At 39.9% G+C, this 13,713-nt stretch overlaps 1 protein-coding gene and 1 pseudogene across 3 annotated transcripts in view; both read right to left on the minus strand.

The window, feature by feature from the left end:
- ADCK1 (aarF domain containing kinase 1) overlaps positions 1-13,713 on the minus strand; it is a 162,057-nt gene that overhangs the window by 36,200 nt on the left and 112,144 nt on the right. For all 3 annotated transcript variants that reach the window (XM_043980712.1, XM_043980711.1, XM_043980713.1), the window contains one exon: positions 9,578-9,736. In XM_043980712.1, the coding sequence (XP_043836647.1) occupies positions 9,578-9,736 (159 nt within the window). The remainder of the gene's footprint in view (positions 1-9,577; positions 9,737-13,713) is intronic.
- LOC122738802 lies at positions 2,750-2,962 on the minus strand (annotated as a pseudogene).

Genomic DNA, 13,713 nt, shown 5'->3' on the forward strand with positions numbered 1-13,713 from the left:
GACTTTAAAAAGAGAAGTGGGTTCACTGCAATGAGGGATTGGAAGAGTGACATCATGTCACTCTTGGACAAAGACACTACTTCTGCACCCAGCAATCTAGACAGAGGATCTACCTCTGCCCAAATTACTCTGAGTAGAACACAGTGGGCAGGGATTCATCTTAGATTAGAAGTCTGATCTAGCTGACCCAGAATAAAGAGAATGTTAATCCTATCTTTCATCAGACCTGTCTTTTGGAGAGACTGGTCTTTGAACAAGGAAATAGTACAGGGAAAAAAGCTTGGGTGTCCTCAATTTTAATAAATGGCTATTAATACGAGAGAGAAATAATCATTTCTCTCAATTGAGAGACAAAGAATTTAATTGGATTTAAGTGAGGGTGAAAGGTCGTCAACCTCACTCTTTCCTCCAGAACCATTTGGGTCCAATGACTTGCCCAGGGTTACACAGTTTAGTAAGTGTCTGAGGTGAGATTAGAAATCAGGCCCTCCTTACTCCAGGGTCAGTGCTTTATCCACTGTGCTACTTAGCTGTCCTTATTGCAAGTCTATATGCTGAGAAAAGGGAAATGGAGGAAACCAGGGACTAACTGTAAATATACAAAATTAAAATTGGGACAGAAAACTAATAAATATTAGGAACTTTTTAAACTGGGGGCACTGGGCTATTATTATTTTGTCTGATTTTGTTATTGAGTCATCCAACTCAGTCATGTCCAACTCTCCATGACCCCATTTCGGGTTGTTTTGGCAAACATACTGGAATAGTTTGTTTTGTTTTGTTTTTTGTTTTTTGCAGGGCAATGAGGGTTAAGTGACTTGCCCAGGGTCACACAGCTAGTAAGTGTCAAGTGTCTGAGGCCAGGTTTGAACTCAGGTCCTCCTGAATCCAGGGCCGGTGCTTTACCACTGCGCCATCTAGCTGCCCCCATACTGGAATAGTTTGACACTTCCTTCTCCAGCTCATTTTACAGATGACAAACTGAGGCAAACAAGGTTAAGTGACCTGTCCAGAGTGACACAGACAGTAAGTGTCTGAGGCCACATTTGAACTCAGGTCCTCCTAACTCCAGGGCCAGCATTCTATCCACCATGCCACTTACCTGCCTTTTGTCTGTTAGAAACTCCATAAAATAGCAGAGCAAAGGACCACACTGGCCTGACAGCCATTATATTGCTCTGAGGTTAAAAGTGTGGTAACTATAGTAACAAGGTATGGCTGATTAAATCTCCAGCCCCTGAAGTGAGAGAAGAGGCAGGCAAAGAGGAAAGGTGGCACCCAAAGAGAAAGTCATAATCTGAACTAGCCCTGAGGGGGAGGATTCAGCTCCATTCCTTCCCAGAAGAGAAGAGGGGGTAGACAGAAAGAATACCACTGGCTCCTTCCACCACAACAGGTAGGTGTTACAGCCTGTAATACTTCTGGGAGTCTTTAAGGCTGCATTCCACTCTACTGGGTCAAATGCTTTTTTTTTCTTTGTCAACAGAAAAGAAACACAGAGGGATCTTGTAATTGTTTGATTGAAGATGTGGTCTCCTAGAAAGATTCCCTTTTTCTATTTTCATCAAAGATATCCTTTATACACATGGAGATAACTGTCATAACAGTTTTGTAGCAGTGAGAAGGTAGACATACGAGACCATCAAAGGGCCACCTACCAGAGACCTCATCCCACCTTTCTCTCACTGTGTAGGGCTAAAAGGAAGCCAGCCCTGAGGATGAATCTGCAGCCATCAAAAGGAACCCAAGCTTCCTCTCTCTCTCTCAAAAATGGGGCTACATTTCCAATGAGGTCCTGGGGTTCCAAGGTACCTCAGGCAGCAGACAAGTTCTATAGATTCACCTGGGAGATATAGACTTAATTAAACTAGGGCCAGGTAGGGCTGGGAGCAGAGAAGAACTAGCCCTTTCTAGACCTTAATGTTATTTATTTATTTATTTTTGCAGGGTAATGGGGGTTAAGTGATTTGCCCAAGGTTACACAGCCAGTAAGTGTCAAGTGTCTGAGGCCAGATTTGAACTCAGGGACTCCTGAATCCAGGGCCGGTGCTTTATCCACTGTGCCACCTAGCCGCCCCCCAAACTAGCCCTTTCTATCCTTTAGCTTTGTGGGAAGAAAGGAAGAAGCCAGGAAAGGCAAAAATCAGGGAAGAGCACGTGGAGGTAATTAATGCAATAGGTACAAAGTATACTTTCCACTGTAATTGGACAAATCACTTTAATATATCCAATTCTTGGTGTTACCAGTGGAAAAAATAATTAGTCCCAAAATATCATGAAATACCATGAGTACAAATGAAGTAACCAATATGAGGTACTTTCTCCCACAGTGTCAGGCTGGTGACACAGGAATCATTCCCTTCCTGTTATTATTTTGCCCTGTATTGAATGAAGTGGTTTTCTGTGACCCCTGAAACTTAAAGTTTACACTTGACATTTTTCACTGAAGAATTACAGGGTTTTCCATAGCTTCCAAATAACAAGAAAATAAGTTTTGTTTTTAAACTTTTCCCTCTCATTTGTTTGGGTGAAAACTTCTCCAACTATTTTTTTTTCTTAGTGAGGCAATTGGGGTTCAGTGACTTGCCCAGGGTCACACAGCTAGTAAGCGTCAAGTGTCTGAGGTCGGATTTGAATTCAGGTATTCCTGACTCCAGGGCCGGTGCTCTATCCACTGTGTCACCTAGCTGCCCCCACAACTATTTTTTTTAAACACATTTTAATACAGGTGTAACATTGAATGATTCCTTCATTTCAGCTCCTTCACAGCCAAACCAGGAGACAAGGATTGTTTAAGTTTCTCTGCCTTCTCTTTGTCTGTGATGACCAAGGTCTACAGGTATCTGCTGCAGTGAACCTTAAACTTCACATTGCCCTTGTTTTTCTTGATCTTGACAGATTTGGCATCCTTTCGCCTGGCTGTGAGCAAGAAGTCTTTTATTTCCTTGATTTTTCAGGGCATGGTGGTGGCGGGGGCGGGATGAGGGGGCAGTGTGGGGCCGGAGAGATTCAGTAACTGCCAAAGGTCCGAGGAAGACAGAAAAGCAACTTCTCCAACCATTAAGGAGTCATTGTGGTATAAGGGAGAGCCTGTTATCTTTGGAGTAAGAGGTCTGGCATATGGAGTCCAAATCTCAGTTCTACTACTTACTAGAGTTATCCCTTCCCCATCTCAACTTCCCCCATTATGGTTTTGATATATCGCAGGTCAGCATAAGAAATTAAATGGGAATTTGGGGAGAGTTTTGCAGAGGCCACAGAAAACATACAAAGGTCATCAGATGACACAGAAAACGTCAGAAACTCAGAAATGCATAATATATATATATAGTTGTATAATATCAACTCAAATTTTACAATAAGATACTGCAAACACTCTATTAAAGAAAAAAAAATCAGACTTCTTCTCTGGTACAAAGGGAGGGTCAATAAATTTTATGAGGATTTTCCAGATTGGGGCAGGGGAAGGGGTCACCGTGCCCCTAACCTCTGCAATGTGAAAGGGATAACTGTACCTGTGTGATCTTAACCTCGCTAAGCTTCATTCCTTTTGTAAAATGAAGGGGCAGTACAAAATGGCTCCTAAGGTCCCTGCCAGATCTAAACCTATACCTGAGATCCTGAGACTTTGGAAAGAGAAAATTAAAACCCTATGACTAAAAACTTCCTATGGTAGCCAGCAGACAGAAAATGTCAGATAAATAGCACCGAGCATAAAGAGAAAATGAGAGATTTGAGAGATTCTGAGTTTTTAATCTGGCCCATCGGTTGTCTGCTACTACATATTCTACACATCATCTTTCACCTCAAGAAACCAGCTTCTTTTCAAACACAACTTCCATCCTGATGAGCAGAATGTGCCCCTCACCTAAAATGTCAGAAATATCAAATGTGGGAAATAAGGGGGTTTGTCGTGGAAACTCAGGGAGAACTTTGTAAGTGCTTCTCAGTGGATATGACACTGAAATGACTGTTGAAATGCCAAACTGTTCACTGCTTAGTTAGGAGGATATTGGCTTGACAGAGTTAGAGAAGGTCAAACGCCTTGCTCCATGATCAACAGGCAGCCAGGAGGGGTTGGAGCATGGTATCAGTTAAAGGCACTTATGGCATCCCAACATCTTTGTTAGGCTACTGTTCCTTCCACTTCCTGATAACAGGAAAGGTGATAAGAGAGAGTAAAAAAATGTGACCTTGGTTAAATCACTTCCCCTCTTGGGTTGTTAAGTTTTATCATCTAGACAACAAAAAGGGGTTGGACCAAGAATAGATTGGAGGTGATACCATAGCAGGATAAGATGAAGGAACAGGCAATGTTGAATCCAATGAAGAAAAGACTTTGGGGGAAAAATGGTTACCTGTCCTCAGATATCTGAAGGGCAATCAGTGAAATTGGGATCTGGCTTTATTCTGTTTAACCCCAGACAATAGAAGGGGTGACAAAGGAGCAGAGGAAGTTACAGAAAGGCAAGTTTTTCTCAATATAAGGAAAAACTTTTTAATGATAAGGGATGACCAAAAGGGTACGAGATTTTTTTCAGGAAGTAGTAAGTTCCTTATCAAGCAGAGGCTGAATGAGCAATTGTCAAAGTTGTTTCAGAGGGGATATCTCTTCATGTATAAGTTGGAGTAAATGAACTCCCTTACATCTTTGAGGTTCTAGACAATACCTAAGGTCCCTTCCAGCTCTATATCCTAAGATTTTAGTAGTCTTGGTGAGTCACTTAACCTCTTTGGGACTTAGTTTCCTTGTTTCTAAAAGTGAAAGGGTTGGATAAGATAATTTCTAAGGTATCTTCAACTCTGAAACTAAAAAAAAGAAAGATTTTTAAAAATCAAAAGAAAAAGGAAGGACACACTTCCCCTGCCCCGCCCCAAACCAGGCTTTTAGGCAGAAATCATGTAACAGTGAAAAGATCCGTGGCTGTGGACTGCTATTTATTATTTATGGGATGTTAGGCAAATGTCTTAACCTCTCCGAGTCTCAGTTTCCTCATCTGGAAAATGAGGGGGTTGGACTAGATGACCTCTAAGCCCCCTTCCAGATCCTATGAACTGCAAACTTACTTTGGGTGGGAAGATAGAGATGGAAACATTCTGTGGTGCCTTCCTGTACAGAGTTCAAATTACTTACTAGATACTAAACCACATGACTACAAAATAAAAAAGTGTCACATTCTTCCTTTTTTTAACTTAGGAAATTTTACAAATCCACATAATTGTAAATATCAGCCTGGCTTACAAAAATCTGACACCCATCTCCATACAATACAACTTTACAATGGACTTTTTTCACCCTCTAAATTGTTCTGTTGTCATAGGAGAGAAAACTAAACAAACTTCTAAAAAAATACATTTTCTTAAGTAGGTAAGCCAAAAAAAAAATCACAAAATCACCAAAAAGGTGACTGTAATTGAAAATAAAGCAACTTCCCCCCCCACCCCAGGAAGGAGGGAGATATGAAGTAGTGAACCTGAAATTTCATTAGCATAGGAAATTTCCCATGTAGAAACCCCCTCCAAAGATATAGATGTGTAACTTACATCCTCAGTTACCTGCAGTATGAGGAAGTAAAAAGATTCCACAACAGCTAATATGTTTCTTTGAATGCTTCATTTTTACTATTTCTTAAGAGCACAGTGATATGCTAGCGTATTCATATTCCTCAATTTGTTTACCTATACTATAAGCCAAGGGTTCTTAAGCTCTTGTGTTGTGGAACCCTTTGGAAATCTGGTGAAGCCTACAGACCCCTTCTCAATAATGCTCTTAATGAATACTATAAAACAATAGGCTTACAAAGGAAATAAATTACAGGTTTTTCTATTTATTAAAAATTATTATTTATCAATTTTTAACATTTATCTTTAAAAATTTAACTTCTAAATCCTCTCCTGCCTCCCACCCCTTCCTCACCTATTGAGAAGGCAAGAAATGTAATATCAATTATACGTGTGAAATCATCCAAAACATTTTTAAAGGAAATCAATCATAGTGAAAATAATGATGGGGTTTTTTTAATATCCTAGTTTACGGACCCCCTGAAATCTATTCACAGCCCCCTTGGGGCCTGTTGACCCAGGTTAAGAAACTTTGCTCTAAGTGTTGGGCATTTCCAACTTTTTGCTACTACAAATTGAGTTATTATCATTATCATAAAGATGGCTCTTGTCTGTCTGTCAATAACCTTCGTGAGATAAAATCTAGTACAAAGACATTCAAATAAATGAGTATGAACAATTTTGAAACTTGTCCTGTATAATTAGAAATAATTTCCCAAGATGGTTGAGCCAATTCACAGCTTCACCAGGAGTGAATTTGTTGTTGTTCTTTGTTCTCAAAGAGGAACAAAATGACATCACTATGTTGGGGTCAAGGTACAGTGTGTACAACTGTGGCTGATCAGACCAATAGGAGCTCAAAAGGCTCCACCAAAGGTCAACCACGAATAGTCCAATGAATATTTGGGGTGGAGATGGCTCTAAATTTGCAGTGAATTAGCATGCCTTTCAAAGCTCTCAAGGCCTTTTTGGAAATTCAATTCTAAAACGCTTGAGACTCTCCACTGAAGATCTGCCCTCTTAACAGAGAAATATGAAATATCTAGCAATTTCTGAAATGTCCAGTCCCATAACATGGACCAGTGATTCTCAACTTTTTGAGAGCTATAATACTCATCATTTTTTCATTTATTTCCCCACAGTTGCCCTTCTTTAAAAAAAAAAAAGCCTTCTGGCTTCTATTGATTTTTGTTGTTGTTAAATTAAAGTGAATGAAAATTAATTTAGAGAATTCTCTTGAGATTACTGAAATCTCTCAGAAACTGACAAAAAATTTGCTATAAACAATGTTCTGAAAATACAGATATTTCCCAAGAATTACCTTTTAATTAAGGACACTTCCCCCCCCCCCCCCCGAGCGTTCACCCTGGCTTCTTCCTGACACATCTCTTATTGTATCCATATCCTAGAGTTATGATAAGCCTTTTCGTTTCCCAACTTGTCCCCCAATTCTCTAGCCATCATCCTCTGCCAGTCCCAAATTGTAGTCACCCATTACAGACCAGATCCATATTAATTGCCCAGACTGTAACCATCCCACTCAACTTCCCCTTAAGCTCCCTGCCCCATGTGCCATCCCTGCATTTGGAAGGTGTGTGTAGCTCTAAGATTTACTGCACTAAAGTAAGGCAGTTATTAAGCCCAACATAAGCATTGGAAGATGCCTCACACACCAAGAGGTAAACTCTTTGCTGAGGCTTAATTACTCACAGATGTTTCAATGAGATGCCAGTATATAAAAACAATTTATCTCCGGCTTTAAGAGCTCAACTGGGTTCACAGCACAAAATTCACTTCCCACTTGTTATGTGCTTAGGCAAAATTAATTACTCAGGAGCTGAATTCCACTACTGTCTTTGGGGTAGTGTGCATGTTTTGGAAGCAACAGTTTAAGTCAGTAGATTAATTATTTATCCATTTGGCATCCTTGGTTTTTTCCCCCTTAAGCAGTACTATTATTATAATTACATCATCAGTACAGTTATGGCTTTTTGGCCCCAGCTGGTATGTGATTGGCTGTTTCCATGGGGACAGTAGAGGGTTCTACTTGTCAGTCTCCTAGTAACAGCTCTGATGGGCACCCTGCTTGCTCCAAGGTGTGTGTTTTTGTGGAAACCAGTTTTTAGCTGACCTATGGTGATTTCATGGTTGCTCCCCAGGGGTCCTGTCCAATTGTCTGGATTTGGATGGATGAGAGCTCTCTATTTCCATCGACACAAGCAGCCAAAGTAAGGCCAGCCAAACAGACTGGTGGTTACCAACCCACCGGAGAGAGGACATCTGGACATATCTAGCCCAGAGCACACACAACGATCTGAATTCTTCCTGCGAGAAGTACTTTCCTGTTTCTTCCAAAATGCACACACAACTCCAAGAATGAGAATTCAGCTCCTGGGTAATTAGTTTTTGGTTTTTGCAGGGGCAATGAGGGTTAAGTGACTTGCCCAGGGTCACACAGCTAGTAAGTGCTAAGTGTCTCAGGCCAGATTTGAACTCAGGTCTTCCTGAATCCAGGGCCGGTGCTCTATCCACTGCACCACCTAGCTGCCCCCTGGGTAATTAATTTTGCTTCCCCTCCCAGACAAAGATAAGCACCTTAGGTCTGGCTGTTTCAGCTCTAATGGCAAATCCACAGATTTTTTGAGCAGCAATTGTAGACACCTCTTCTTGGACCATTCTCATCTCTTCTGAATGATCTTGGTGAGAAATAAAGCCCACTTCCAAAACTGCTGTTTCTCAGAAAGTAGTTTTTAGATAGCTTGGTCCAAAGCAAGATAGATCTTTCTTCATTTCCTTGAGATGACTTGTCCAAGCTAATAATTATGATAATGGCTTCCTTTAAGACTCAGGTTAAATCCCAACTTCTGCCTATGAACTTTCCCAGTCATTCCTCTTCCTCAACATCTCACACTTCCAGGAGAAGATAAACCCTTAGAAGTCAGGAATGATTTCATTTTGGCTTTTGTGCCCCCAGGGTTTAGAACAGTGCCTTCTACCTTGTTGTAGGTCCATTGTTTCAGTTGTGTCCAACTATTCATGACCCCATTTTGGAAGTTTTCTTGGCAAAGATACTGGAGTGGTTTGTCATTTCCTTCCCCAACTCATTTTACAGAACAGGAAACTGAGGCAAACTGGGTTAAGCGACTTGCCTGGGGTCTGAGGCTGGATTTGAATCAATTAAATTGAGTCTTCCTGACTCTAGGCCTGGCACTCTATCCATTGTACCACCTGGTCGTCCCTTTTTACTGGTGACTTAGTAGTTGCTTATCATATTAATTTAGATGCCAGAAATAATGTGCTATCTATTTTGATTTTATCAAAATAAAAAGTTAAACTGCAAAAAACATAGTATTATATGATAAATGCAACAGAGTAGCCCCAAACCAAGTGCAAATATGAGGTTTGAAGGGGAAAGTTGTTACTGACCAGGCTATAAGGGAACAAAGTGGTGTTATTTCATTCTTTCATTTCTTTTTTTTTTTCTTTTGCAGGGCAATAAGGATTAAGTGACTTGCCCGGGGTCACACAGCTAATAAGTGTCAAGTGTCTGAGGCTGGATTTGAATTCAGGTCCTCCTCAATCCAGGACAAGTGCTTTATCCACTACACCACCTAGCTGCCCCCGAGGTGGTGGTATTTCAGATGAGCTTTAATATATAGGTAGGAATTTGACAGGTGAAGAGGGCTGTATGCATGCATGTGTGCATGTATATGTACATATGTACACACATATGAAGTATGTATAGGAAATGTATGTGTGTTTTTCAGATACAGGGAATATTCTAAGTAAGGATTGCCAAAATGACTAAGAATATCTGATTTAGAGTCTCAAAGAAGGACTCACATCTATTTCCCAAGTATTAATTTATTCATTGTTAGAAGGAGGATGCATCAAGGTTACACTATCTCCAAACGTCAGTAGCTAATTCACAATAAGAAGCCATCTCTGCACTTTGAACCCAGCACTCCTCCTTTTGACCACTTGGCATTCATCCTCCCCGACCCCTCACTCCTACCTTTAAGAACTCAAAGCGTTTAAGCATTTCAGCCACTTTCTCTGCATTTCTCCCTTCATTGAGGAAGTCTAACTCCAGAGGCAAGTTCTTCTTTGCCTCATCCACCAGCCACATGAACTCAAATTCAGGAAACAGCTGCTTCACAGCCCCAACAAGCACCTGAAATCCAAGAAGTCACTGTTAGCCAGCCCATTCTCCTTCATTCCTGCCCTCTGTCTCAACTTACTATATGATAACTCACTCATCACACGGAAAGGGAAAGGCATTGGGGAAATAAAGCAAAAGGTGTGGTTAAGTTCCAGAGAGACTTCTTTTTATATTTTAGGCCACATCCAAGATCCTTACTTTGTATGAGAAAATCTTTTACCAAGGTCTACTTCAAAAAAACATCAACATAGAATCATCTTTTCAAAGAGCTGGGAAAGCCTTTATTTTTTAAAAATGTATATTATATCTATTTTTTCTAATAACATAATATTTTATTTTCCCCCAATTACAAGTTAAAACAATTTAAACTTTTTTTTTTAAGTTTTGAGTTCCAAATTCTATGCTTCCCTTCTTCCTTTCCTCCCCAAGTTGGTAACCAACCAGATATAGGTTATACATGTGTAATCATGTAAAACATTTCCATATTAGTCATTTTGTACAAGAAAACTCAAATTAAAAGAAAGTGAAAATAAAAGAAAGAAGGGAGGGAGGAAGAGAGGGAGGGAGAGAGAGAGGGAGAGAGAGAGAGAGAGAGAGAGAGAGAGAGAGAGAGAGAGAGAGAGAGAGAAAGAGAAAGAGAAAGAGAAAGAGAAAGAGAAAGAGAAAGAAAGAAGGCAGGCAGGTGAAAAATAGCATGCTTCAGTCTGCATTCAGACAGTATCAGTTTTTTCTCCGGAGGCAGATAGCATGTTTCATCATGAGTCCTTTGGGATTGTCTTGGATCACTGTATTGTTGGGAATAGCTAAGTCATTCACGGTTCTTCAACCTACAGTATTCTTCAACCTACAGCTGTTACTTTGTACAATGTGCTCCTAGTTTTGCTCATTTCACTTTGCGTAAGTTCATTTGTCTTAATTTTTTTCTTTTCTGCATTCATTTAAAAATTTTGAGTTCCAAAATTCTCTCCCTCTCTCTAGCCTCTACCCCACCCATTGTGAAGGCAAGTATATGATACCTATTATAATGTGAAGTCATGCAAAACATTTCCATATTAGCCATGTTGCAATAAAAAGGTAAGAAAAATAAAGATAGTGAAAAAAAGTGGAAAAGTTATGTTTCAATATGCACTCAGAGTTCATCAGTTCTCTCTTTGAAGGTGGGTAGCATTTTTCAACAGGGGTCCTTTAGAATTATCTAGGATCATTGTATTGGCTAGAGTAGCTAAGTCTTTAACAGTTGATCATCATACAATATTGCTGTTACTGTATACAAATGTTCTCCTGGTTCTACTCACTTCACTTTGCATCAATTCATATAAGTCTTTCCAGGTTTTTCTAAAACCATTCCCCTTCTCATTTCTTAGAGCACAATAGTATTCCATCACAATCATATACCACAGATTGCCCAGCCATTTCCCAATTGATGCACATCCCCACAATTTCCAATTCTTTGCCACCACAAAACACTACTGTAAATATTTTTTGTAAATATGGCTCCTTTCCCTTTTTCTTTGATCGCATTGGCATACAGACCTACTAGCAGTATTGTTGGGTCACAGTTTTATAGCTCTTTGGGCATAGTTCCAAATTGTTCTCCAAAATGGTTGGTTCAGTTCACAGTTCCACCCACAGTACATCAGTGTCCCTATTTTCCACATCTCATTCAGCATTTGTCATTTTCCTTTTCTGTCCTGTCTCTAATTGTTAATGATTTAGAGCATTTTTTATATGACTATTGATAACTTTGATTTCTTCTTTTGAACACTACCTGTTCTTATTCTTTGACCATTTATCAATTGGGGAATGAGAGCCTCCTTTCTGTTGAGATACATCTCCTCTGATTTGTGAGTTATCTCTGCTCACTGTAGGTCTAAATATCCATGGCACATGGAAAGTCAGTTAGAGGAGGAAATCAATGTACCACTCTGTGAAAATCAGGGAAGGGCAGAATGAGAAGATCTCCATCCCCTTTCCTATCAGCACTATAATCCCTGATGGGTAGAGATTGAGAAACCAAAGTCAGGACCCTGGGAACTGTTCTGACTTTCTCCAAAGAGGATATAGCTCGAGGCTACACCTCATTAATTCTCTTTGTCTCTTCTGTTTCTCTAATCCATAGCCTCTGCTAGTGTCTGACTTAACCACTCATCTAACTTTCAATTCAATTCCAGAGGCATTTAATAAACACAGTAATGCAGTCAGTGCAATGAGGCCACTTGGACTCACCTTCTCCAAAAGTCTCTCTTGATTAGCCCTGCCCCATAATGATATTCTCTTTCTTGAACTTTATATACCATCTATATCACCTTTATGTTATGCTTCCTCCCCACTGCACTCTTATACATCAAACTTATTGTCACTCATTCAGATTATAACCAAATTATCAAACTCAATCATTCTACCATTGAAGCTCTGGATCTAAGACAAGAGGGCAGAACTTCTAAACAGTAGGCTATCAACCCTTCCTGATGGGATGGGGGAGTTAATCTTCTTTGCTGATGTGATTCCAAAGGCTAGTTTATGAACCAGACAATAATAATAATAGCTTGAATTTCTATAGTACTTTAGAGGTTATGAAGCACTTTATATACATTATCTGTGTGAGAAAATAATGGGTTTGGGGATTCCCAGAGGCCCTGCTCAAGAGGATAGTATTGAGATTAATTGGATTGACTTTGCTGATTAACTCACTTGAAGTTGACTTGGTTGAAACCGTGTCTCTCTGAGGGCCTGGCCCTCAGAGGGTGTGTTCTCTGAGCTCTGACCTCAGCACGGTCTGCTCATGGACCGCCCTCAAGTCCAGTGAACCAATGGATTTGGGTGATGCTGGCCAATTAGCTTGGAGCAGTGTGTAGGGACTGCCTCTCCTCAGGACCCACAGGAAGCTTCCACTCACAGAGGCATAGGGACTTTTCTTTCTGGCCTGAGACTTGTAGGTGGCTGCGCCTTTTTCTCTCTCCTCCTCTATCCTAGTTAGGCTTTCCTAACTTTCTGAATCATGTGCTATCTCTACTAATATCTAACCAAAACTGGCGCTAAAGCTTCTAATTTGTAAGTAGCAATATATTAGAAACCCCAGATAAAATTTCCCCAAACTTGGGACAGAAATAAGGCAACCACATATAGGTTTTTTTTCACATATAGTTTTACTTGCCACATCTGATTTAATCTTCAAACAACCCTGTGAGGTGGATACTAGGAATGTTATTTATTTTACCAATGAGGAAAATAAATCTCTGAGAAGTTAAACCCAGTTACTAAGTATTAGAAGTATGATTCGGGGGCAGCTAGGTGGCGCAGTGGATAGAGCACCAGCCCTGGAGTCAGGAGGACCTGAGTTCAAATCCAGCCTCAGACACTTAACACTTACTAGCTGTGTGACCCTGGGCAAGTCACTTAACCCCAAATGCCTCACTAAAAAAAAAAAAAAGTATGATTCAAATCCAGATCACCTGACTCAGATTCAGTACTTCTGCCCCCATATTGTCACTAAGTCCTTTGTACAGAGTAGAGGTGGGGAAACTTTTTTATTCAATCAATCAAGAAACATTTATTAAGCACCAACCATATGCCGAGCACTATTAAGACCCATGGAAGAGAAAAAAAAATTAAACTCAGGAGACACATATATTCAAATAGCAAGCAATAATTAAGACCCACATGAATCTAAAATTAGTCACCAGAAAATATATCAATTTGAATATGACCAAACTGTCTTTTTTAAAAACCTCTTCTTTTAGAATTACCAACTACCTACCATCCCATCTAGACATTGGATAAAATTACAACCATAATATTACAACCATCAGCTAAAAATGCTTTTTCAAGAAGCTAAAAGTATGGTTTTTATGGTTCTATATTTTTTAGAAATGCTTAATCTACCCCTAACAAAATTAAGAAATAGGCTCGATCCTGACTCTTAGTTTATAAAAAGTTCTGAGCACAATATGTATATACAGAGATCTGGGAAGTTGGGTCACATAAAGGGC

The sequence above is a fragment of the Dromiciops gliroides genome, chromosome 2 (assembly GCF_019393635.1).
Source record: "Dromiciops gliroides isolate mDroGli1 chromosome 2, mDroGli1.pri, whole genome shotgun sequence".
Lineage (NCBI taxonomy): Eukaryota > Metazoa > Chordata > Mammalia > Microbiotheria > Microbiotheriidae > Dromiciops > Dromiciops gliroides.